Source organism: Sesamum indicum, linkage group LG13 (genome assembly GCF_026168435.1).
Source record: "Sesamum indicum cultivar Baizhima isolate 11 linkage group LG13, ASM2616843v1, whole genome shotgun sequence".
NCBI classification, from domain to species: Eukaryota; Viridiplantae; Streptophyta; class Magnoliopsida; order Lamiales; family Pedaliaceae; genus Sesamum; species Sesamum indicum.
This window is the reverse complement of record NC_142669.1, coordinates 17,737,096-17,762,925: the sequence shown is the minus strand read 5'-3', so window position 1 is coordinate 17,762,925 and position 25,830 is coordinate 17,737,096. Positions and strand designations below refer to the sequence as shown.

Genomic DNA, 25,830 nt, shown 5'->3' with positions numbered 1-25,830 from the left:
TTTTCGAAAAATAATGATGAAATATTCCATCCGTTTGTGTACAAGCACCTAAGAGCAATTTTGGATTCATAAAATTATAAGGGCTAAGTGCAGACAACCACTAATGTATGGGATTATTTGCACCCCCCCCCCCTATTTTTTTTATAAAATAAATTAAAAAATTAAAAAAAAAGAGAAAAGTTCTAAAAAATGGAGAAAAGGGGAAAAAATTAAAAAAATTAATACTTTATCTACAGATAAACTATTTCATGTACAAGCTAAATGTAATGTTGGCACGGACTGAAATACAAACATATGTTTGATGGTAACGTCATAGAAATACACATGATTTTTTTCCCTTTCTTTTAGTGTATTTGGTATTGTTGTGAAGTTGCACTCTTTCGTGATTTTTTCATCTGATTTGTTGATGTTCTTTTTATTTGGGTCAATGAGTTTTTCATATTTTTTCATTTGAATTTTTTTCCAATCTTTGTAATGTTCTGCTGATTTTGTGGTCGTGTTGAAGTTTTTTATTTATGAATTGAAGTTTAAAGTTTTTTTTATTTGATTTAGGAGTTTAACACACTTGATATTGCATAAAGTTCATGACTTTTTTGTTTGATCTTGTCTTGTAATGTTAAGTTGTTTATGTGCAAATTATATATTGAATTTTTCTCCATTTCTTGGATTCTTTTTTCATTTTTCCTATTTTTTATTTATTTTATTTTTATTAAAAGGTTGGGGCGGGGGACAAAGTGCAAATGATCTCATACGTAGGGGTTGCCTGCATTTAACCCTTATAATTTTATCGAACCAAAAAATTGCCCTTAGGTATGTGTACATACTGGACAGAATATTCTGTCATTATTCCCCTAAAAAATACAAAGGCAACAAAATAAAAAAAAATTGGATGGAAAAGTGAAAAAAAAAAGAAGTTGGGAGACAAAGTGCAAATAACCCATACATTTACGGGTGTTTGCATTTTCGTAATTTAAATTAAAGCCTAACCTTCGTTTCTGGCTCGAGTCTAATATTATATGAATTAAGCTTGATTTTTTAAAATTTTAAGTCTAACTAATTCTCATGATAATTTTTAAATAAAAAAGTCGTGAATTCAAATTTTACTGCAAAAAAACGAACGAATATCAAAACATATTATTGTTATTACAGACTAACAATGATTAAATTAAACATCTCAATCAATTATTATGGTTCGTTGATTAAAGTTAAACATTTAATAAAATTAAAGTATGTATTGACGTTGTGTTGATTAACACGTAATTTAAATTTTAAATTTTTATGACAGTAAATTGGTTATAAAAGTTCCGACCATGTGGGGACGCAATCTGCCGACAGTTTTGTATACCAGTGCTCATATTTTCCCATTTCTTGTACCAAAAGAATTTAATAAAAAAAAGTGAAAAATAACTAAATGAACTGAATATATCTTCCATAAGAGTAGAGGTCTGGTATGTTTATCTACAAGTCAGAGGAACCGGCCCGGATCCGCCAGACATTACCCGTTAACAGTTAATCAAACTACCTGAAGTGGAAAACATAAAACCATGATCCACACACCCCACCCATGTTCTTGTCTCGTCCCCACATCCTCTGACCCGTGAAAATTACAGCTCCTTCAAGAGCCCGAAACAGCAGAACAATGTTTCGGGCCCATCTGGACGGGCTTATCCACCACCATCTTCAGTGCTCTCCTCAGCTTCCCCAAACCCAAACCCACATCGCTTTCGCCCCCGACACCCAATCTAACCCACAGAACACTCCTTGTCCTCCCCCCAACTGTGGACATTTCTGCCCTCACCACCTTCGCCTCCACTGCTTTCAGGGCCCGTATCAACTCCACCACCATTTCGGGCCTGTCCTCGCAGCACACTGTCGCCTTAATCAGGCCCGAATTATCGCACTGCCACACTTTCACCTCGTCTGTTTCACTAGGGAACATGACTTTCCACGTCAAATCGCAGCCACCTGTTTCCTCCGTCGCCGCCACCGCCGCTGCTTTCTTCAGCTCTCTCACCCTCCGCACCGCCTCTCCTAGTAGAGAAGCCTTGTCCGTCTGCACTCACACCTCAACAAAAACAAGCATCAATGCAGACAACGTTGAGCTAAACTCATTTAAAACATCTTATAAATTCGTCCGCTTTAATTCTAACACGTTCTTACACCTTATTCAGATATTGGACTTTATTAATATTCGATAAAATAAGATTATAAAATTTAATGACAACATCTAAACTAATTTGTCCAAATTTTAAAAGTTACAAATAATTTATTTATTTATTTTTTTTAAAAGATTTTATAAGCTTGATTTTTTAAAAATTTACAGATACGTTTTCAGACATATTATAAGATGTTTTAGACAACGTATAAATTCACTAAAATAGTACCCTAATAATTATGTATGAATTTGGACAGCTTTATTGAATATATATCTATATATATATATATGTGTGTGTCTGCATTACCTTGATTACGTTTGGGAGAACGGATTTGAGGGTGGCGATGTGGGCATTGATTCGCTTTCTTCTGCGGCGTTCGGCTTCCTTGTGACTGTTGCTTGCCGCAGCTGCTTTTGCCTCATCAGCGATGGATCTTGTGCTATGCAGCTTTCCATTTTCAACATTTTCTGTAGCTGATGAACTCATATTCACCACCACTACTTCTTCACCATGATTAATAATGTTGTAAGAATCTGAACACGACCCTCGTCGTCCCACTTCACACAAACTATTTGGAATAGAAAACATCATCTGTTTAAGACAGAATTATGAAAGATCTTACACTAAATAAAACATCCGAGTGATGAACACACACACTATCAAGAAAACCCCATAAAGAAAGAGAGAGTGTGTGTGTGTGTGTGAGTGTGTGTGTGTATATATATAGATGATGATGATGATAACATTAAGGAATCATTTATTTATAGAAACATGTATGTGTCTGAATGGAAATTAATTTATAAGGCTGCAGTTTGAGATGGAGTTTTGGTGTGAGGGATATTTGTGTGTGATCAGCAAAATCAGTTCAGAGACAAGGAATCATTTTCACTTGTTTTCAAGAAAATTGCAAATCTTGATATATGTCTTAAAGTTGAGAAATTGTTGAGCAGGTGAGCAGATGAGATCTTGGGCTGCATCTCCTTTTATAGAAAGTGTATATTTGTGGGACTTTGATGCCATTTTAATTTCTTCTTTTTTAATAACTTGTATTAATTATATATTGTTAATTTCCTTCGGACAAGATGGAAAAGTAGTCTTGATTTTAACCATCTCATAATCATGCACTTTTAAGCTGTCTTTTCTTATATAGGGTTTATTTGGATATATTAAGATTAAGCATTATATTTTTATGTTTTAGTCGAAAATTATGTTATTAATTTCCTTTATTACACAGAACAAGAGGCAGATGCATTTTCGAAACGCTTGGATCAATGGAAGTTGAAAGTATAGTGTTTTAAATGGTTGGTTATATAACCGCCATAACTTTCTATTCGGGAGGAGTTATCGGACAATCTATCTATTGTTTCGATCATCTTCTCGTGGAAAACCTGACTAACATAGAGAAATTCCATTATTTGGATCACTGTCGGGCTCTTCTTTAAATTTTCTATTTTTCAATTGATTAGCCAATTTTTATATTTTTTTTTTCTAATCATTGTTTAGACCTCATATTTTATCAGATTATTGGTAGAATATGAAGCTATTTTTGGGCCGAAATTCATTGTTTTTTGAAATAGTCCGAATATTACTTGAGGAAAACTTTTTTGAGGAAAATTATAATTCCATATTTTCAAAGGAAGTCTAAATATAATTAACTCTATATATATATATATACACACACTTAATGCATTGACATTGTATGTCATTACACACAAATATATATATATATATATTATATTTAGTATACCTAATTAATTATATAAAGTTTCTATGACTTTCAACCACATATATAATTTCATTTTAAGTTGTTGGTGTAATAAAATGAAGTTGTAAGAATATTACCTGAAAAGAAAAAATTATTGCATACAAATTTATGGCATTTCACATCAACCATCACTTTTGGTCTATGTACTAAAATTAAGGAATATCACATCAACCCCACCATGCTACATTGCTTGCTTTTGTCATGAGGACCCAAACATTAAAGGTTTTTAACTTTGAAATTTTGTTTCACTCCTCATGCTACATGCACACACACATACATATGTGTCTGTGTGTGTGAAGTATCAAACAATATTAATGATCTTAAATTAAATTTACCGTGTCGACTTTTTTACGAACAAGTCCTAATAATTTCAACAACAACTTGTTAATACCAAAGAAAATCTTCGACAAAAATGTCTGAGGGCTTAAAGCCAAATATCGATGAAGGACATTGAATTTAAACAATAATTTTAAGGTTTTAGTATTTATCTAGCAATGAGAGATGAAAATGAAAATAAATTGTGTTTTTTTAATTATTTTGTGGGACAAATGTATATTTTTACAGTTTGAGGGGGGCAAAGTGTAAATTCATATTTTTTAGGGAAACAAAGTGGAATCTCACCTTAAAAAAGACTTCAGTTGTATTTAATTTTGACCAGTGTAACCTTTTTGTTAAATGTTTCTAATACATTCATCATTGATCAAGTTGGGGGGGGGGGGGGGGGGGAGGGGGGGGAGGAAATATATTTTTGGTCCCTCAAAATTATCACTAAACTGGATTTGGTTCCCTAATATTACACAAATTATACATTTGAACCTTCAACTTTTCAGTTCTGAATACCTTCAACACCATCCGTTAATTACCCGTCAGAAACTAATGCAACGTGTTGTAGCATTTGCAGGAAAGGGGTTGGATTTTGGCTAGTGTTCTAAATTGTGCCCTAAAATTCTTTTTTCCTCTTTCTCAAACCCTAATTCACAAATCGAACCAAATTAGATTAGTTCTATTAAATTTGTTAGTGTCACGTTACCCAAAATTTCCAAAAATAAACTATTCTAGGTTCGACCCGATACATTAATACTCAGTTCGTCGTATAATTCAATTATCAGCAATGAATCAGACATGTATAAACAAACTAAAGCAAAAGCAAGAAGGGGGGAGGGGGGGGGGAATGGTTGGGTAGAATTTACAATGCACAAACACTTTAAAATATTACTCGGTGCAGTATTAGATACAGACACGTCTTGAATACGGCATTCGTGTGTCCGAAAATATTAAAAAAAAAAAAAAAAGAACACAAAATGTCGGGCAAGCCAACACGTTCAATATATTTTCTATAATTTCAAAAAAAATTAAGTTGTCTTTAAAAAAAAAAAAGTTTTGGGACTTAATAATAAAGAAAAAGAATCAACTCATCTTAGGTTAAAAATTTGGGATGATTTAACTAATTTTAATTATTAAAAACTTTTTATTACGTAATTTTTAAAATAAATTGATTATGTATATTTTTTAAATTATATTAATTAAAAATTTAAATATAAAGATGCTTATTTTATATTTTATTTTAATATTTTCTATATTACATAATTTAATTTTATGAAAAATAAAAAATATATATAATAAACTATATATATTATTCATAATTGTGTGATTATCGTGTTGGTATCCATGTCCATACATGCTAGTATTCTTGTAGGGGAGAGAGAGAGAGAGAAGGAATCGTTGGGTAGAATAATTGTTGTAGGAAAAGAAAGGAGAGAGGTAGGGTTTGGCAGTGAGGAATTTTTGGTGGAGAAGTTCAAAAGAGCAATGATTTTCCGGCGCAGTTTGGATATGACAACAGAATTTTTCGTGTTTTGGGTCCCAACAATTAAAAACATATATATACGCTTTGTTTGTTTTCATTTTCAATATATTTTCGAAACAAGTCAAGATATATTCAATGTTTATCATCATTCAAAAACACATTCTTTAGGTGTTTTAAACTGTTTTAGTATAAATACATACATATATATAAATATATATAAAAAAAACATGATTTGACAATGAATAGTAATTTTTGTCTCCCAAAACATAACATTAAACATACAATACTTATCTTAAATTATCTCCAAAAATAAATCCAAACATACATACTATCTCTAACACACACTTATTTATCTTTGTTTTGCTCTCTCTATCTCCACAAAACACTCAAAAAAACGAATCCAAACATTATGATAAAATTCAGGAGAAAAAAAAAAAAGAAACGGGCAAGGAACTGTTTGTCCAATGCTTAGGTTGCAAGAACTGTGCAACTTTGTTTCACTCACTGTGTCTCCTCTCATTTGGTTCAACACTATAGGGACCATTCATTCATACTTCAAACACAATGCTATTTACACCCACCCTAAAAATATTATATAAAAAAGAAAAAGGGTTACATTTTGCTACTCCCTTTTAACCTTTTACTCTTTTCATTCTATTTTAGATAAAAAGGTTCCAAAAGAAATTTGTCACAAAAATACTTTAAATTCTTATTTAGGATGTTTTTACGTTCAAAAAGTTCATCCCATCGAATCGTATATCTATTTTAAAGTAAAGTACCCAATTCTTATTATGCATCCAAAACAAGAGGCGGATGCATTTAAAAATATTTGGATCACGGAAGTCAAAAGTATAATATGTTTAACAATGGTATTTTACGACGAATGATGACCCTTCATGATAAGATCATAGACTGTAACTTCTCCCGAATTAAAAGATAAGGCTATTGAAGTTTCATGTTAGAGTTGTGCAGAAACATAGCAGAGGCAGAGGCAGAGAAGATGAAAATAATCAGAGCCGTTAAAGTTCTGGGACATTCGAGGGTTACCACAACGACACATAGCCCTAGACACTCTTTGACACATTGCACATGATAAATATTTAAAGAGGTCATTTTTCAGGTGGACATTTAAGACTGTGAGTTTTAGCTTTTTGACTCTATCTCAAGTGACATTTTTATCAAAAAATTTTAATTGAAAGTTATTGCAACAAGTCTGACGAGGTGTTTCAGGTCAACTTTTACTATTTGAATTGAAAATTTTTAATGGATCCCGTCTCCAACGTGAATTACCAATAGACTCCAATTTCAATCCAGAGCAAACGCAATTGGAGTACCCGAACCTCAAACCCGGATCAGAAGTGAAAGAAAAGAAAAAATGCTGTTGAATTTGTGAAAGGGAGATGATGAAATGTGGGCAAAGTCTAAAGCAGTTGCTCTTACACTTCCTTTTTACACGACAATTTTGTCCGTCCACTCAACTGTTTGCTGCGCCTGTGCCTTTGCCTGTCGTGTCGACCCATCCCTTTCATAATGTAATGAACCGTGGCCATTTCCTTGCCGACTACTATTGCTCCTCAATTACATTCTCATTTCTTTTATCATTCAAAAAACAAAAACAAAATACAAAATTCACTTTTTTTCAAAAAAAAATTAAATTACACTCACTTCCTTTAAACATTCCTCGTTTGCACTTAATCCGCTCTAGTTATGATTTAGACGAAAAATACTAATTTTAGCAAAATAAATTAAATAGATTTTTAATTTTACCCTTATTTAACATCTCGTGTAATAACTTTATACTTCATATATATATATATATATATATATTTATTTATCCCCTTATAAGTACAAAAATACATATGCCAAATCAGAGACAAAATAGAAAATCTGAATAGTTTTTTTGTTGAAGGCGACATTTTGGTCCGAACATTAATGATGAGAGATTAGGTGTAAGCTAACAATTTTTTAGAGAGGATGTAAGTGTAATTTTAAAATTTTTTTGAGGAAAAAAATTTTTGCATTTTTAGTGTAGGTCTAAGTATAATTAACCATAAAAAAAACAGGGAAAATTCAAAATTCATTTTTGAAAGAGATAAAACTCTCACGCCCCGAAATAAAAGGTATCATTCCACGTAAAATTATTGAATTTTAGATGAGAAATGAAAAAAATATATACTTGTTTAAATTGGCATAAAATTAGATCTTAGACAAGACTAGAATATTTTGTGTTGCTTCCGTCACTAATATATACCCGTGATGTGATTAATTATTTATTTGGAATTGACACTGATAATTTACTATGTAAATATTCTACCTAATTAAATTAATTAAAATGTCCTATAATAAATAATAATAAATTGTGGTTGTACTTGAAATGTTTGGGGGTCGACAAAAGGCACACAGATAATTGTCTGTTCCAAAATGTGTCTGGTCTCAGTTTTTTGACCAAGAAATGCTCTTTGATATAAACATGAGATACTGAACATTCAGAGACTGGAAATGTGTCTTAAGTGGGATATTTCTTTGCCTTCTTGTCCTATCTACTTTGTGTGATAATGCAATGGATGTAGGTTTTGATCATCATTTCAAACTAATTGACCAATCATTGTCAAGATTAAAAGATAACAAAACCCCCTATTCATCTTCATTTCAGCATAATGATCTGTAAAATCCATCTGTCAAACGAAAAAGGGGAAAGGGAAATCTTTTTACAGTTAAAAAAAAATCAAACGTCTCGATTATTTCTCAGAAAGAAGACCTAAATTCTTTGCATGAAAAAGACTATCCATTTCTTGCGAAAAAATTTGGGAGTACGTCAAGAGCTGCTCGCCAGTTTGTGAAAAAACAAAATGAGGGAATTATAAAGAATTAATTGGTAACTCCACAAATTTTGCACTAATGTCAAAGAGTAACATAATCAGAGCAGGAAAAATGACCATAGCGAACGATTAATAAGCAAGTTATCCATGAATCAGTTTTCCTATACTAGAGAAGACAGCTGCACTCTATGACCGAAAGAATGAGGCTTTTTCAAAATTTATCAAATAAAAAGTGTGCGTTGACTAACGATTATAAGAAGCAGCAACTTCAATTATAAAATAGTTTAAAGCTGAAGCGTGAAAGTCTTTTAAGGATTGAGAAGAGATGGAATACAGAAGAGCAGCCATACCTTCTTTTGTTTCACTCGGGGTATAGCGAATCTCTGCTTGGTTCAGAGTTTTCCTGCCAGCAAAGGGGGTGAAGAATTCCCAAGTTTGGTTGTTTAAATAAGATAAGCAGCAGATGGTAAGCTGACAATGGAGTTTGCAGCTGAAGCAAACAAAAGGCATGAATAATTTCTCCTAATATCAAGACCAGAAACTAAATCCTATAAGTTAGAACATCAAAATATGTAAATTTAGCAAGGCGGAAATGAAGTAACAATAAATTAGCAATCGAGATTGTTAACACAATACCACCAAACTTAATAAACGGAAGCCCTAGATCGGGATAGATGACGAAGATGCAGAACAAAACAGCACCATCATCTTCAAGAAGGAACTAGATAACTATGTTCTCTTCTGATTTCTGGATTCCCAGTTTGTGAACAAACAAACTAAAAATGCCAAAACATATAATCTCAGCTATAGGATATCAACCTTGAGAATAGCAACTCTTGACTTGATAAATGAATAGTTCGTGCTAATACAAAACACATTCGACTAATTCATCCCGCAATAGAAACTAACATGCAGAGAAACACGGTGATTATGTCTTTAATAGCTAGAATAAGGCACAAGATTAGAGCAGTAATATGAGTTCAGAAATCCCGATAAACATAAAAATTTCTCAAAACATGAAAGCAAAGAAAGAGCAATAGCCTTAATGACTTTCACCAATTCAGAAACTCTTTATCTGCAAGTATAATTAAAAATAAAATCAGTCAGAGCTAGAACCAAAATTCTTCTATCATTGCCATCCCAAAATGCTAGATATTTACAAGACCAGATGAACTCAAAGTTACCCCAGTAAAAGAGAATCGAAAAATTACCTACTTTCCCTATACCAATGAACAATAATCAAGCATTCAATGCACCATCCATCTACAGTCATCCAATGAAAAAATATGAACCAAAGATGAAAACTTTACAATGTTCTAAAAACTAAAACTCAACAAGTTCACAAGACTTCATTCACCGAATCAAAATTAAACAGTAAACCAACCAATACATCATCATCCCCCTCAAAGCACTCCACTCCACTCTCAACATCATTACTCATTTCGCCACCAAATCCAGGCTCCAAAGGATTGTCATCCGAATTTGAACGCGTTGGTCGGCCAATACTGCATGTCGAATAAGCCTTGTTGCTATTGATCCTGATCCCTTTCCCCATCATCTTCTTCGAATCCAACCGCACGCATTTTTCCCTCCTCATCATCACGTCCTTCGCACTACTGGCATTGCTCGTTTCAGTATTACAAATTTTGCTTTCAATTTTCTTCGTTTTACCCTTACTGTGACCCTGATATCCCATTTCTTCAACTGTTTTAGCATCTTCAGTGGTCGCCATTTCATCATCAGAAATATCAATCACAAGTACTTCACTATTGCAATCAAAATTGTGATCACACCCTTTACTTGCGGACTGTAGTGGGGCCGCAAATGGGACCCACAAATTATCTCCAATTTCCTGTCGCTTGCGATCAGAAATCACAAATGGCATAAACCCTGCACACCGGTAATGCCCTTTCTCCACCACCTCCGGCGGCGGCGGGACTCCAATCGCCACCGCGTGCAACACTCTTCTGCATCCCTCATTCACACACCTCAAACAGCAGTCCTCAAAAACCTTGTCATACTCGTATACATAATAGCAATAAGGGCACATCGTCCAAAAAGTACCACCATCACTACCAGGCGCACAACTCCCCACATACCTCCGCAACTCATCATCAAACCTCGCCTTATCAATAGGGTTCGACAACACATTCCGCGCTTTCATCACTACACCAAACGCCTCGGACGCATGCGGGTACGGGTTCGCATTCGGGTTCAAAATAGCAGTCAGGCTTCTGAAGCTGGACTCAATTCGCACAGCATCGCATTCGAAACGTGCAACATTAAGGACGCCATAATGATCATGTTCGGTCGAGGAGATGCCCGGGGCGGAGAGGACGGAGGCTATGGAGAGGATTCGGATAGGACCAGGATGGGTAGGGTCAGAATCCCTGGCCAGGAGTGCGTACTTGCGGCAGTCGGAGAAGCTACGGTTGCGAAGGAAGTACTCGGCGGCGGTAAGGAACCGTCGGGTATCAGGTCGGGTATGGTCTTGACCCGGTTGCCGGATCTGAGTAACCATTTTTCTGGGGAAAACACTAACAGCAGTCAATAGGGTTTTGGATACTAAATATTTGACTTTTTATTGGGCTGTAATTCATAATTTATATTAGTTATTAACATTTTAAATTTTTAAAATAATTATCTTTACGAAATATGAATTAATTAAAATATTTTTAATTATATTTATTTCTTCATAAATATTTTTTTATTTATATATACTTAAGTTTATTTTATTAGTTCTGATCAATTACTTATTTTATTTTAATTATCTTCAATTTAATTTAATTAAATAATATTAATTTAATTGAGATATGGTATCAGATATGCTTCGATATGTTAGTTACTAATTAATGCATTTACATTCTGGATAAGAGATTTCATCAGGTAAAAAGATATCTAAAAAGAAATAAAAATTACGTTACTATTTTATTGTATATTATATGTAGAAGTACAAGTTATTATATATATATACTAGTTATCATGACACGTTGTTCCTGTATGTATATAATAAATGATATTTTTACGTTTTACAATATATCATACATAAGAATAAAAGATATAATTCGATATATCACATTTTTTTTTAAAAAAATAACTTAGGGATATTGTCGGCATAAAAAATTTCGTAGCGTAATATCACAAATCGTCGTTTGTGAGTGAAGAAAGATCTTATTATATAATATATATGAATTAGTACGGATAGATAGTATAAATATATAAAGATAAGAATTTAAGTTGAGGTGGTTGAAAAATAAAATAAAGAATATTTTGGTAATTTTATAAAATTAGTGTCGCGGTATAAGTAACCGCTCTTTGTGAGTAAAAATGAGGGATTTTTTTTATATAATATAGATATATATTTCAAATATGTTTTATATCGAATATATAAATGAAATAAAATTATATTAATATATGTTTGCATCAACGAAAATGCAATTTACGTTCCATAACTTTTACACTCTCTGTGATTTTGGTCTTATTATTTTAATACTGGCTAGATTTAGTTGCATAAGTCATGAAAATTTATAGTTTTAGCCACGATCGCAAATTCCCTTGAAAATTACTATGAATTCCATTCATATTCTCTAAATTTAGCTCAAAACTAAATTGGAAAGATTTGAAATCCTTTACATTTAAATTATCCAAACATATCCAAAAAATTTATTTTAAAAAATTTGAAATCCATAATTTTAATGATTCAATCCAAATGCAACCTAAGATTGCATTTGGATCAAAGGATCTTTTAATTTTGTTTGGATAATTGTAAATTTAAAGGATTTCAGATCCTTTCATTATAATTTTGAACTATATTTTGATTAATATGAATGTATTTTAAATTCTTTTGAAATAAAATCATTTGAATTGTTTCTCCAAATTCAAATCCATCAATCCAAATGCACCCTTAAATATTTAATAGAACACATGTAAATTGTGTGCCCCTATGTTAAATTAATAGCCAATTATTTTACCAAGCATGTGTAATCACATACTCCCTTCATTAAATATTCAAAAAAAATTTATGATTGGGACTAAAATTTCATTATGTATGATTTATGGGCCTAAATTTGTTAAATATCAATAGGATCAAAATCACAAAAATAATAAGTTATGAGATCTAAATTATAATTTTCCAATTTGCATTACATCATTCTTGTGTATTATACACAAAGCACATGTGTGTTTATTAGATGTCAATCTTACATGTTGATCTAGACCAAAGAAAATAATAATAATAATTAGCGGTGCAAGTTGAGCCAAGACAGCTCGCATTTGAGCTCCAACTCAAGCTCTATAATTTTTGGATGAATTTCTTTTTTATGAATCATTTATTTTATCCACCCTATTTTTTTGAATATTTTTCAGACATTTTTTTTTATTTTTTAAAAATTGTCAACTAGGGTAAAACAATAATATCCAACTCACTATAGAGGAGTTCAATAATTATTTTTCTTTTGAGGGGAGTATTTATAATGATTCAAATAATAAAAGAGTATTCGTAGCTATACCAAACCTCACAGAAGGTAACTAAAATTTACCCTAAAAGCAAATAAATTTAAAGTAGCCGATAGCGCCAACTCTTTTTCACTGCAGAGAAGAAAAAAATAAAAATTAAAAGGAAGGCACCCCAAATGATTTATCAATTCAACATGAATTTTCTGCTTAAGTAGAGAATGTAAGCTCTAAGTCATCTCCCACAATAATAGCCAGAGACCTATACATTCTGATCTAGATATGTAAACAAAATCAGAAGCAGGATTTATGGTACATCTATCGTTCTGTCAAACGATCCCTGCAAGAGCCCTTCAATGTGCTCCGTGTGGCAAAGACGATGCACGTATATGTTGCAGTTAAAGCCACGATGGATACACCAACGTAGACGCAAACGGTTGTAGCACAAACATACAGAAACCTGAAAACGAACCATAATTTGCTATGTTACTAGGAAAAGGGTCCCTCAGTTGTGAATGTACAAAAACAAGCATCCTTGAGGAATTCTAGATTCTTTTTCAAATGAGAGACTTACTTAGGAGAGAAGACGCTCCAGATAAATAAATGGTTCCTCATTCCCAGCAATACGATTGTGTATGCAAGGAGAAGAATGGAATTCAGTCCAAGTGGAACGAGACAAGGATAGCCGACGGTCGTCTTCAGAAGATATCCAAAATCAACATCCTGGGAATTGGAAACTGTTCTTACATCGTTTGCACAGACGCTCATCAATGTGCTAAGAAGAGCTAACATTGGGGAAGCGTACGTTATAATGAACATCAAAATACCGGAAATAATAGTTGAGTGGCTTGAAATGCCCTGGGAATCGATCAAGAACCATGACTTGGAAGTCAGATATGCAATAGCGAGATGAGCATGAGAATATGTTCATAGGAGTTAAAGAAAACACGTACAATGAAGGCCCCAGCAACATCGACCGTAGCAAGTGTGTTGGTATTACCAAGACCAAAGTGGCCAGCCATTCCAACATAGTATAGTGCAGCAACCTAGAGAGAAATCAAACAATTATTTGGACAATAGTAGAAGTCGATCAAAATATCAATATTTGATTATACTGAATTGTCTCCGAACATATTAGTAGAAAGAAGATGTTGCCCACAAAACTACCTTTTTCTATTCTCCTTTACCAACAAACAACTATCAGGGGTGTAAATTTAACTAACCACAAAGGTTCCAAATTATTTTGTACTTCTACAAAATTTCACAGAGTTAAACTCGCATCACAAGGTAACTATTCAAGGGAATGGGGTTTTCGAATATTTTGACATTTAACTGACCTCAACCCATTGCTTATGACGTAGATTGCCACCAGAAAAATAATGAATGCTAGCCACAACTTGCAAAAGGAGTAGAGATACGGGCACTGAATTTATGGGCTGTTGCAGCAGCATTTGTAGAAGACACCAAGAAAACATGTAACCCCACCCAATTACACATAAAGAATCTTTGAACCCGTCGAACGGAAGTTTACTTGGGCTTTCATGTGAAACCTCACTGGATAATGTTTTAGGATTTTGGAGAGGCATCAACCACGGTGTGCCAAGAAGGATCCCCGCAGAGGAAGTTCCAAGAAATGCATAAATTATTTGTATCATTGTAGTAGACCTGACACTCAATGATCCAAATGTGCTATCTTGGAGTCTCAGAATCTGTTTCAAAATTAACAGCACAGGGAATAAGTAAACCAGCACCAACAACATGGATACACGTGTTCTCAGCCCCAACGACAGAAGAACAGCTAGACATATGGTGATAACCAGGAACATGGATAAGAGCTGCAAGGACTTTATATGAGCTGTTCCAGCCTGCTCAAGCAGTTTTGCAATGTCAGGTAGGTAAGACCAGTTGACACCACCTTGATGCCAGCCTCTGAGAATCCTACCAGATACGAGAACTGCAACAATATAATATATGTGATGGAATCTTATCTTCCTTTGTTCCGCAGTTAGAGTGAGTGTACAGCCATTTTTCATGGACTGTATTGTTTTCCTGAGTAATATCAAATACAATGAAGAGGTCATATAATGCCAAATGTATTGTTCTTCTTCAATCATAGAACTCGAACCCATACTTAAAATGAGGATAAATATTACAGCAAGAACAAAATTCTCCTCCAAATGCCACTTCCAGATATTGTTATCAGTATGAGAAATGTCTCGACTTCCCTTGAAGTTAACCTCTCGGGTAAAGAGGAAAGTGAGGGTCATCAGTCCCAAACAAGATAGAAGCAATGCTGCTACTCCTGACACGAGCAAACCAATAGGTTTCTGTAACACCACACGTAGAGAGCGCTGGATTAGAACAAAGTTTTACTATTTTTATTTCATTTGAATAAATAAACTTTCAGATGTTGAAGAACATTTTACGCACATCAGTTGATCTACTTGATAACCACTTGCTTGTAGTTCCAAGGAACTCAAGGTATCCCAAGACTGCACTCCTGTAGTCATCTCCATGAACAGATCTACTCAGAAGACCAATAAAGGGAGCATTTAATCATTCCATATCTTAGTTAGTTGAGTTCTTTCTGAAATTTTTGTAAGATGTGATAAAGATTAATAACCTCAACAATCTTTTCGACTTCCAGGATTCGTGAAGTGCAGTGGCATCTAAATATGAGCAACATAACCTTTCTGGACCATAATTTTGGCCTCTTTCAGACTTGCATGAGAATCTTCCACATCCCAATTCGTTCAAGTGGGTCTGAAGTAGCCTTAGCAATTGCCATGAATTCAGCTCAAGTATCCTTAGCTGTTGTTCATCTGCTTTGTGAGGAAAGAAAAAATTATGCACTTCTACTAAAAAGAGCAATTGACAGCAGAATCTTTGTTTTACAAAAATCATTATTTACAGTCAAAACTGGAACAGAAGTGACAGTTGGGTTCATGACAAGCTTAGGTGCTTAATATGATTATATGAGCCATATGCCCTTAATCAGAAAGCCATTTAAGTTTATTAACAAAGTTATTAAATTAGTGCAGTTCCCTCCTCTAATAAATACTGCAACTTTTGTCCCCTTCAAATTTGTTGTTTACTTACGACCTAATTGGTCCAAGGTAACTCAACTGTCAAAAGTTGTGACATGTAGAAGGCCCAAAGACTTGAATGGATGCAACATTATAATAAAAAATGTCCTGAATAAAACCTTTGAGAGATGTGAAAACATCTCTGATCACAGTTCCAATATTGTTTTTGGGAATCGGCACACCAAAAAGGAGAGCCAGTGTTGAAGCCATGTCAACCTAAAAACCAGGATAAGATGAAAGATGCCAATGTATTAGTACATTGCTAACTCATTTAAATTGACCTGCTTCTGTTTATTTCAAACAATAGAGATTTAGGAAAATGACTTTATGCAAGGAACAAAAACAATGGAAAGAAGGAGACAGAAAAACGAAGTATGCCTTTAAACTGTTTGCATAAGGTTTAGATCCATGATAATCATAATGGACCATATATATTAATAATCCTAATTCTCTGTACAATTGTTGGTGTCAGGAATTAGATAACGAGACATAGGACACTGACCACCTGCCACAAACACTCCATCTGAAAGCCACCAAGGTATAGCGATGCTTAATGTGCTATTTAAGCAAGCAATTTCTGAATATATAACTGATCAGTGCCAGGTAAGGTGCTGGAAACCAACTCAAATTCAGGGATCTTTATTGTGGCATGTCCTGAACTAATCCCAACCTAGTAAAACATCTACCTTTGAACAACCAATACTAACAAGGGAAAATTAATTAAATAATGCAAAAGAAATAAAAAATTACTAGAAAGGTGTGAATTTGAAATTGTTAATAAAGTAGGCAGAAGCGCTAGAAAAAATAGCAGTCCTGCCAGTTTATAAAAAAAAAAAGAAAGAAAATGTGTTAGCATCCTGCAAAAACAAGCTGCTGAAAAATAAAAAATAAACGAGAGCAACCTGCAAAAAGCAGGCTGCTGTTACGAGTCAGAGCAAATCTTTAGAAAAAAATTAAAGGACGATTTGATCCATGCAGCTTTGCATGCATTTAAGGGTGTTGTTATTAGAGCTTTATCAAGCTCACCCCTTATTTAAGGGGTGAGTTGAAACTTTGAGGACCACAATCATACACACTCAAATTCAAAATTTTTGTTTATTAGGGCATTTGAAAAAAAAAATTATTGTGAGTGAAATTATGGCAAATTTTGGTCCAATTGATACAAGTGTTGTACGAACACACAAATCATCGAGTTGAAGATGTGTTCGGAACTCCAGACACAATTTTATATGTTTGACGCAGTGATTTATCTTTTTTTCATGCCCTTCAACTGGTCCCAAGTCACGTTCGTGTTCTACAGGTGTTACAACAGGGTTTTGTAGGATTTTACAGTGTTGTCAACACCTGTAGAACATGAACATGACGTGGGACCAGTTGAAGGACACGAAAAAAAGATATATCACCGCATCGTACAAATAAAGTTGTGTCCGAAGCTCCGAATACATCTTTGGATCGATGATTTGTCTATCCGTACAACACACTTTGTATCAATTGGACCAAAATTTGCCACAATTTCACTCACAATAAATTTTTTCTTTTAAATGTCCTAATAAACAAAAATTTTGAATTTGAGCAAGCATGTTGTGTTCCTCAAAGCTTCAGTTCACCTTTAAGAGTGAGCTTGATAATTAGAGCCAGCAGCTCTAATAACAACACACTTAGCTTTGCATGCATGAATGCATGCAAAGCTGCATTCGGCCTTTAATTTTTTTTTAAAATTTTGTCTCCGGAGCCAATAGCAAACTCTGACTAGTAACAGCAACAGCAACAGCAGCCTGCAAATACTATCGTTTATAACAAAACCGCCATAATAAATGGCAGTTCTGCTAAAAAGCAAAGTCAGCAGGCTGCTGAACAAAAAAAAAATTATAAATTGGCAAGACCGCTATGTTTTCTAAAGATTCTGCCTACTTTATTGACAATTTCAAATTCACACATTTCTAGTAATTTTTTTTATTTCTTTTGCATTATTTAATTAATTTTCCCCAACATATGGTCTACTCAGATTTAACAAGATATGAAACACGCTATAGAAAAAAAAAAAAAAAAAAAAGATAAAAGAGAGCGGAAGCGCAGAAGCGCTTATGCCCAGCAATAGTCCGACCCAACTCTCATGACTGACCAAATCCCATTTCCATGCAAGGTCCACGATGTTGTATGTCAAAATCATTGAGATGCTGCAGAAAATGCACACATGATAGTTCGGTCTCCAACTCTTTGCCAAGGGACAAAACTGTACATGCTCATACACGTTGGCTCCACTATACCAATGGTAATCTGATGCCAGCATCAGATAATCTGCTTCAGTGCAACTCTAGTAATGGCAACCTATTCCCACATTAAGGGCAAACATATTGTTCAATAGATGACCATATTTGTCACTTCGCATTTTAGCTACATTTCTTACATAAACCAAGAAATGGAAGGAAAACTGCCATTACTGTAACAAGCCAAGGCAAATGCATTCTGAATGACACTCACTTTTAATGGAATAAACCAGAGAAACTTAGTTTACAAATCAAACAGAACAAGAAAGAAAATATTATAACTGCTAACCAGAAAACATTTTGATGTATAAATATCCCAGCAATGGACTAAATGTAAAGTCCAAGTACCTGGTAAACTTCTTTTCTGCTTTCTGAATCACTAAATTTTTGTCCACTAACAAAAAGGGCCAAAGAATCTGTTTCCTCATATGACGACCCCCCATGATTACCACCTTCAGTCATGCCATGATCACTTACTACCATCTGAAATTCAAGGCACAACAAGATTTGATATGTTAACGTTATGAACTGCAAGTATCATGACTTGATAAACGACCCTTGTACTAGACAGCCTTCAAGATAAAAGTTACTTTAAACTATATCATATAAACAGACCTTCAAGATAAAAGTTACTTTCAACTATATCATATAAACAGATTTTTTGGTATACAATGTTCAACACAATATAGTTCTAACAACAAAGCAGAAAAAAGGTGCATTCAAGGAGACATATGACCTCCCCCCTGCACATGATACAGTATAGGCAAAAACCATAAGCAATGTTACTCTTCACTCTTTCAAATTCACGAAATGTGTGTCTAACAAGCTGCACTTGAACAAGATATGGACGTCAGCCCACATTTTTTAGGCTTAAGATTGTGTAGACACACAAGTCACCTTCACTTGAGAACAGATGCCACCATGGTCATCACGTGATGATCATTCAGGAATAGTAAATTGACACCTTACTATTTGGTGAGTTTGACTCAAGCATGGATTGGACAGCAGTGTCCCTGTACATCACACTTTGCTTTTGGAAACCAGAATGAAGAGGCTCCCAAGAGGAGTTATTTATGTCTTAGAAACTAATTAGAACGATAATTGTTGAATGATCTTGAACGTATGTTGGCTTCATTGAACTGATTAAAGCTATTAATTCAAATTACAAACATTGAGATAAAATCTTCTAACTTAAAGACAAAACCAGTGTGAATGTAAGAATGAATACCGATGTTCCACTGCTTGTTGAAATATAATATCACTATCCAAAACTATGCTGCAATTTCAAATTTTTGATGCTATGACTTTTGTGCTTGAACTTAAGGTGAATGCAGGTGCACGGCATTTGGTTTGTTTATAGCATGTTTAGTATTTTGGTTTGTGCCAATCTAATATGTTTCAAAGAATGGAAAAATTGGCCTGCATTAGGCATGCCGCTCCATGGATAGGGTATAAAGATAGAAATCCAAAGTGCCCACTTCACATGAGCCCAACTCATGCAACATAATATTTTCCACTAATTTGTCAAATGCTCTACTGCACTACACCTCATGCAACTCAAAGGACGTGACTTCTATTCTTGCTTATGATAGAATAAACTTTTCAAGAAAATCCTTTTCCCTACAAAAATCCTGCATCATTAAACCAAGGTAGTTTTTTCTAAGACAATTCTGTTACATTCGACCAAACCACCACTTAGCCAAAAATAAACAATTTCAGAATCCATTATGTAATGGTAATCATCGTATCAAGCCATTATCATCTATCTAGCTTGTGCAATCTTAGTAACAGCTAATTATACATGCAGAACAATACTAGTTGCGCACCAGAATCCAGATGATGAGAATAAAGCAGCACGAACCAAAAGTGTCCTTTTTTGTTTAGTTTCTTGAGTTTGCATAATACTTGAATGAATTCTTTTAATCACTTCATCCATCTCCATGAGTTTGGGGCCCATCAAGTTACTGGCATAATAAAAGACAGATGAGTTACATGAGATTGTGTATTTTAGGAGTGTACATCAAGCAGAAGGCAGTACCTGCTGCGCCCTCCAATATGTCCAACATGGTCCAGTCCAAGATAATGAAGAATCTGCAATGGTCAGACTCCAGTGACTTTCAATGCAATGAGTGTGCCGGAAGAAATTATTTCACTATCATGACTCCCATGATTATGATTCTCATTGTCTTGTTAATAATGACCATTGCTAGTCCATTTATTATGATTCTCATTATCATTGTAGTTAGTTCACTACTATTATTATTCTTGAGAATCTTTCTTCTGATTCAATGTTCAAATGAATAAACTAATTAGAGAAAAACTTGAAGTACCTCTTGAACCTTTTTCTGTCCACAACTTAAGTAAGCAAGTTGTAGATAAACAGCTCCCCTGAATAACATTAAAAAATAAAGATATGCGGGGAACTTTCTTAAAAGAAAAAAGCATAAGCAAATGGAACAAGTGTGCTGCACTTTATAGGTACAGAAATAATTTCCATTTGAAAATGCAATGAGCAATTGGCAAATAAACAATCAATCTTTCCATTTTCCTGATCATTGTATCATAATTCAGGTGTTGAGTGACAAAGCATGATTCAGGCAGCAGAACATCTTGCTTAATTTACAAATGTCTTCAGAGTCCTGAAGGTATTAATAGTATGCACATGCAAAATAATCTAATTTCATGCTTATCATCAAAAATTTCATATGGATGCATCAAAGTGCAAAGGGTATTTACCAGAAGGTCCCAGTCAGTACTGCTAAGCTCAGTTGTTAAATGTCGAGAAACGTTGTAATCCACTTGAATGGTATCTTTAACCTGATCCCAACAGTGGACAGAAAATTGTAATTCAGACCCTGAAGTCTGATATGAAATCAAAATAAACAGATAAATATGCTAATTATTTAGCTTTTCTAACTCCACCAGCCATAAATAGAAATGTGTAGCATGTGTGGGCGTGGGTGTGTGCATGTGTTGGGTGCATGAGTGTTAAAAAAAACAGAGAAATGCGTAGCATTTCTTTACAAATCCATACAGTTTACATGACCCACTATCAGAATGTAAGACTAGTGTACTTCTTGAACTTCTTATGCAGAAGAAAATCTGCCGGGGTCACTGTTTTAAATGAATACTGCAGCTAGTAGGATAATTTTGTCTCTATTATGTGTTTATAAGCATAAGTTTTTCATTACCAAATATCTCTAATTCAGATAATTCATTTCACATTGTGAGCCACAAAAGTAAGTTCATGCTCACACCTGGAACACATTATTTTTCTATTTTTTTATTTTTTGGCAGAGATGCAGCAACTAAATCTGGAAGTTGTCAACATAGATGAGCCGCTACCAAATTCCCACTAGTTATACAGTGGCACTTATCAGATTATGTCAAATTGGAAAGGTCTGAGTGCAGAAGAAATATTACATTTATATTCTTTGATGAAACATAGCATATGCTGCTATCGTTTCTAAAGATAAATCTTTATTATCAAAAAGGCAGAAGCGGCATTGAGAGGCATGTATTATGCATCAGTCTAGCTGGTCAGTATAATAAAATTATACAACTTTGCTTAAGAGGAAAAAAGGTGAAAGGTCACTTTTTCATTTTATGGAAAATGCAGCACCACCAGTCTTTACTGCTGCATAAGAAGCACTCAATGAAGTCAATTTAAGACAATTAAACTCTAGAGAGTTGCACCTCTGAGTGTTGAATACAATATTAAGCAACAATCCAAAAAATGAGAAGGAATAGCAGTTTCTTTTCGAAGTACCCTTTCAATTCAATTCAGCGCTTTCTTACTCTCAAAATATTCATTTGGATTGCCTTTGATGTATGCGGATAGAATACAAATCAGTGAAATGATAGTATCCATAAAAATCATTGCTTTTAGTTTGCTGAATCAAGATGTTACAGGCATCCAGCAAAGAGGCAACCAGCAACGCATAGTGTAAAAAGGCAAGACAGATATCTTTAAGTCACACGGCCTACTATAAATTAGAGGTATGTCCTTATTTGGAAAATTGATGACCCAACAAGTTCAAAAATGTGTTAAATGCCATTTCTTTAAGCAGTATTAAATACATTAGATGAATAGTTGAATACAATAATCACATGGTGAATTTGACCTAGATTATTCTGATATTAAAGACAAGTTTGGTAAATGGATTGATTATTGTAGAAAGGGTGAATCCAAGTAGAATTATTTGGCTACATAAATGGATTGAGCCAAGATGGAAGAGTTTTATTCCTTTGTCTGGACACGTTACGTACACAGTTGGCTTGGATAAATTTTGTTGGTTATGATTATTATATCCTAACTTGCACTAGTAATTATACTGTCTATCAGATTTTCAAATTAAAAAACTTATGCACAGTACCCCATACGTATTTGTGCATATTTATACTCATACTTATCTAGTCATTTTACATGTTTACACACTCATATATTTTCACTCACACTCAAACTACTTGAATATGTGCGAGCGTACACACTCCGGCATTCGCACGCATCCCATAAACATTGATATACGTATAACTAATACACACAAACATATATTGTATCTATATATAAAAAAATATACTTATATAGTCGGAACAGCTTTTTTTAGAATCCTCATCCCCTTAGCATACATGCCCTAAGTATCTCAAATAAGTTTGTATAGTTTTGTTTGTTCACATCAATGTTCTCTCTCCAACATTTACTGAAAATGAAAAATACTATGAAACGAGCCATGTTGACAAATTCTTCTCAGTTTTCTGTGTAAGGACTTACAAAAAAGCTGTTAACTCCGTCATGCCTAGCAAACATGTCTGGAAACAACTTAAGCCATGTTTCATCACCAAGCATCACCATTTTCCAACCAATTCTGAGAAACTGAGCTGTAACAGCACAACATAGAGATGTAAAGCATATGAGGTGTAATAATCCGCTTATTTAGACGAAAGCAAACAGATGTCGAATATAGAATCTCACCAATCAGGTTATCATCCAAAAAGGCTTGTGTGTTGAAATTAGTAGCAACATCCAAGAATCCCCCAAGAGCTCCAGAAACCATGGCCTATTTGTAGACATCAACATTATCACCTGGTTAGAACACAGCTATGCTTCACTCCTGAAGTACTAAATGCCTAAAGGATATGAAAATGACGATTAGTTACCTTCAATCGAGGCATTGTAACAGTCGGGGGTGCAGCCTTAGCATGATACCCAACTGCCAGTCCTTTAGCCAATATCGACTGTGTATAAGGCATAGCTTTCTTTAAAACCTCAGGTGGAGGCTTCCCATCCTTTCCAATCACAAATTCAGCTGGCAGACCATCAATAACCTGAACCACACCCCATTAACTATAGCTACGGATCAACCCACTTCTCAGAACGTAGTTGTGTCAAGAAAATAATTTCCAACAACCAATTGAAAATTTTACATACCATCAATATTAATCTATCAAATAAAGGAGGAACACCTGAGAGTTCCTGCATTCACCACGACTAAGTCACATAAGGTTGTCTCAAGACTCTCAACTATATCAAAGGCTACATGGATTTCTTATCATCACTATAACAAAAACAACAGAAGAAAAAAACAAAAAGAGCATCCCACATTTCAATTTTGACCAACCGTTCAAGTAGCACTCAACTAACAAAATACCCCATTGATTCATTATCAGAAATCTAACACCATTTGCTAAGAACATACAAAAAAAATGCTGTCCTGGTTAAGTACATAATAATTGATGGCTGACCTGGTATAAGGATTTGAGCTTTTCAGGAGGCAAGGCTGAAGTATTCTGAGCCAAATCAGTCGAATCAAAGCCCAGCGGGTAAAAACTCTCCAACCCACTAAAACAAACAAGAACCTTAAAGTATTTGTTAAGGAAAAAATGAAAAACAATAAAAGGATTCGTACTAAGACGAGGACATCATTGTTTCATAAGAAATACGAAAAGATTATACCTCATGCCAGAGAGAGTAGGCTTCACAGGGAAGAATCCCAGGATGAAAAGGGAGAGGCCAATAATTTGGATCACCACAGCCAAGACTGTGAAAAATGCTAGCTTTTTGCATGTTAATGAGTAATAATTGTTCGCCCTCTTACGCATCTGATTTGCTCTGTGTGTGTGAGAGAGAGAGAAGAGTACTACAACAGTTTCTTCTTCGCTGAGATGCAAGCGAATATCTGCTGATTGCTGCTGCTTGCAGTCTTGCTGGAGAAGGCCGCATACGCGCCGGGCAAATTTCACCCGAAGCCCAATCTAAGTACTAATTATTCTTTGGGCCAAAGTCTTTTTATTATTATTTGGAATAATTATAACTTCCTGTCCTGATATTTAGTATAATTATATATGAATTCTTTATGATTTAGGAAATTACATCTCGTGTTCTTGATATTTATTTTTATCTAATAAATATGTATTTCTATTAGTCAAAATTCACTTAATTTGCTGATATTAGCAAAATAATTGAATAAAAATACATATTTAGCTCGATTGATTTATTCATGACTTATTGTATATCAAACAAATCTTTTCTTATAATTGATTCTTACTAGCCCATGCTTCTTTGGGAATTTTGTTTATAGTCCTAAGGGGTTGCTCTCCTTCCTTCCGCTTACCGTGGTGTCATTTATGTTCCACTTTTGATTTGTTGTTATCGGAACTTGTCTGTTGCAGGTGCCCTCCTTTTGGCTTGCTTTGGTTAATTCTTGTTGCAAGGAACTCCTAATTGATGCACACTTGGTCGCATGATTAATTTCTTTTGGCATTTTGAAGCTTTTATGTTCGAGCTTGTGTCACTAATTTTTGTTTTCGCTTAATTTAAATTTTTGTAAGGGAGTATTACTCCTCGTTTATGTTTTCTTACTCTACTGTATAGGAGAATAGTACTCCTTGCTTATTGTTTGACAGTCCTTGATTGTAAGGGAATAGTATTCCTTACTTATAGCTTTCTAAGCATATCTAAGGAGTTAGTACTCCTCATGTAAAATTTGGGGCTTCAACTGATCTAATATAGAAGGGAAGGGAACACCGAAAAGCTCCCCCAACCCTCGGGTGGTTTTGTGAAAAAAAAAAAAAAACAAGTCTTTTTTTTAAAAAAGCATATAAAAGTTGTTGGTTATATTATATTTATTGTGGATCTACTATATAATATATATAAATTTATACTCCAATTTTAATGTAAATTCTTCACTTTTAAAAAATAATTTGGTGATGATTTAATGTGAAAAATACTAAAATATATTGAAAATGATATAATTGTTCAAGGCATAAGGGGCATTTTTGTCCAGTCAAAGGGTTAATAATAAATTTGTTAGTTTAGGGGGAAGAGTTCAAGGGGGCAAAGTGTATTTTACCCTTAATTTTATCACCAAATTAATAAAATATTTTTATTTTTTTTGTGTATTTATTGTACTCATTTATTAGTTAACTTTGAATCTGTAAAAAAAATAAAATTTGAATATTTAACTCACTAATTATATATT

General features: G+C 34.0%; 3 protein-coding genes across 11 annotated transcripts; all 3 read right to left on the bottom strand.

Annotated features, from left to right (window-relative positions):
* Positions 1-1,397: 1,397 nt before the first annotated feature.
* Positions 1,398-3,106, bottom strand: LOC105176399 (transcription factor bHLH30-like). Its single transcript, XM_011099184.3, has 2 exons — positions 2,463-3,106; positions 1,398-2,053 (listed from the first exon to the last, which is right to left on the bottom strand). Exons 1-2 carry the CDS (start codon positions 2,745-2,747, stop codon positions 1,616-1,618), a joined length of 723 nt encoding a protein of 240 aa, XP_011097486.2. The 5' UTR covers positions 2,748-3,106; the 3' UTR covers positions 1,398-1,615.
* A 6,551-nt stretch (positions 3,107-9,657) lies between these two features.
* Positions 9,658-11,153, bottom strand: LOC105176398 (uncharacterized). The gene has a single exon (XM_011099183.3). The coding sequence runs from the start codon at positions 11,066-11,068 to the stop codon at positions 9,887-9,889; it is 1,182 nt and encodes a 393-aa protein (XP_011097485.1). The 5' UTR covers positions 11,069-11,153; the 3' UTR covers positions 9,658-9,886.
* Positions 11,154-13,179: 2,026 nt separating this feature from the next.
* LOC105176397 (Alkaline-phosphatase-like family protein) lies at positions 13,180-24,615 on the bottom strand. 9 transcript variants are annotated; one of them, XR_002288233.2, is made up of 18 exons: positions 24,306-24,615; positions 24,095-24,191; positions 23,781-23,825; positions 23,510-23,677; positions 23,325-23,409; positions 23,124-23,230; positions 21,089-21,169; positions 20,391-20,443; positions 20,214-20,316; positions 18,701-18,835; positions 16,205-16,301; positions 15,623-15,821; positions 15,430-15,523; positions 14,337-15,326; positions 13,953-14,045; positions 13,805-13,857; positions 13,574-13,722; positions 13,316-13,459 (listed from the first exon to the last, which is right to left on the bottom strand). XR_002288233.2 is itself a non-coding variant. In XM_020698676.2 (17 exons), the coding sequence occupies exons 1-17, from the start codon at positions 24,414-24,416 to the stop codon at positions 13,318-13,320; spliced, it is 2,901 nt and encodes a 966-aa protein (XP_020554335.1). In that variant the 5' UTR covers positions 24,417-24,614; the 3' UTR covers positions 13,180-13,317. The 9 variants fall into 9 exon arrangements, 8 of the variants coding, with proteins under 8 accessions (XP_020554335.1, XP_088733407.1, XP_011097484.1 ...); XM_020698676.2 differs by having other exon boundaries at positions 13,180-13,459; positions 13,574-13,857; positions 24,095-24,208; positions 24,306-24,614; XM_088877281.1 differs by lacking the exon at positions 20,214-20,316 and adding an exon at positions 20,683-20,740 and having other exon boundaries at positions 13,180-13,459; positions 13,574-13,857; positions 24,306-24,614.
* Between the last annotated feature and the right edge of the window lie 1,215 nt (positions 24,616-25,830).

Coding starts and splice junctions, on each gene's coding strand:
- LOC105176399 (XM_011099184.3), bottom strand. CDS start 2,747: ATGATGTTTTCTATTCCAAATAGTTTGTGTGAAGTGGGACGACGAGGG. Junction 2,054..2,462: donor TTCTCCCAAACGTAATCAAG/GTAATGCAGACA, acceptor GTGTGAGTGCAG/ACGGACAAGGCTTCTCTACT.
- LOC105176397 (XM_011099182.3), bottom strand. CDS start 24,451: ATGCGTAAGAGGGCGAACAATTATTACTCATTAACATGCAAAAAGCTA. Junction 23,410..23,509: donor TTACAATGCCTCGATTGAAG/GTAACTAATCGT, acceptor GTCTACAAATAG/GCCATGGTTTCTGGAGCTCT. Junction 20,317..20,390: donor CATATTGGAGGGCGCAGCAG/GTACTGCCTTCT, acceptor TTATTATGCCAG/TAACTTGATGGGCCCCAAAC.
- LOC105176398 (XM_011099183.3), bottom strand. CDS start 11,068: ATGGTTACTCAGATCCGGCAACCGGGTCAAGACCATACCCGACCTGAT.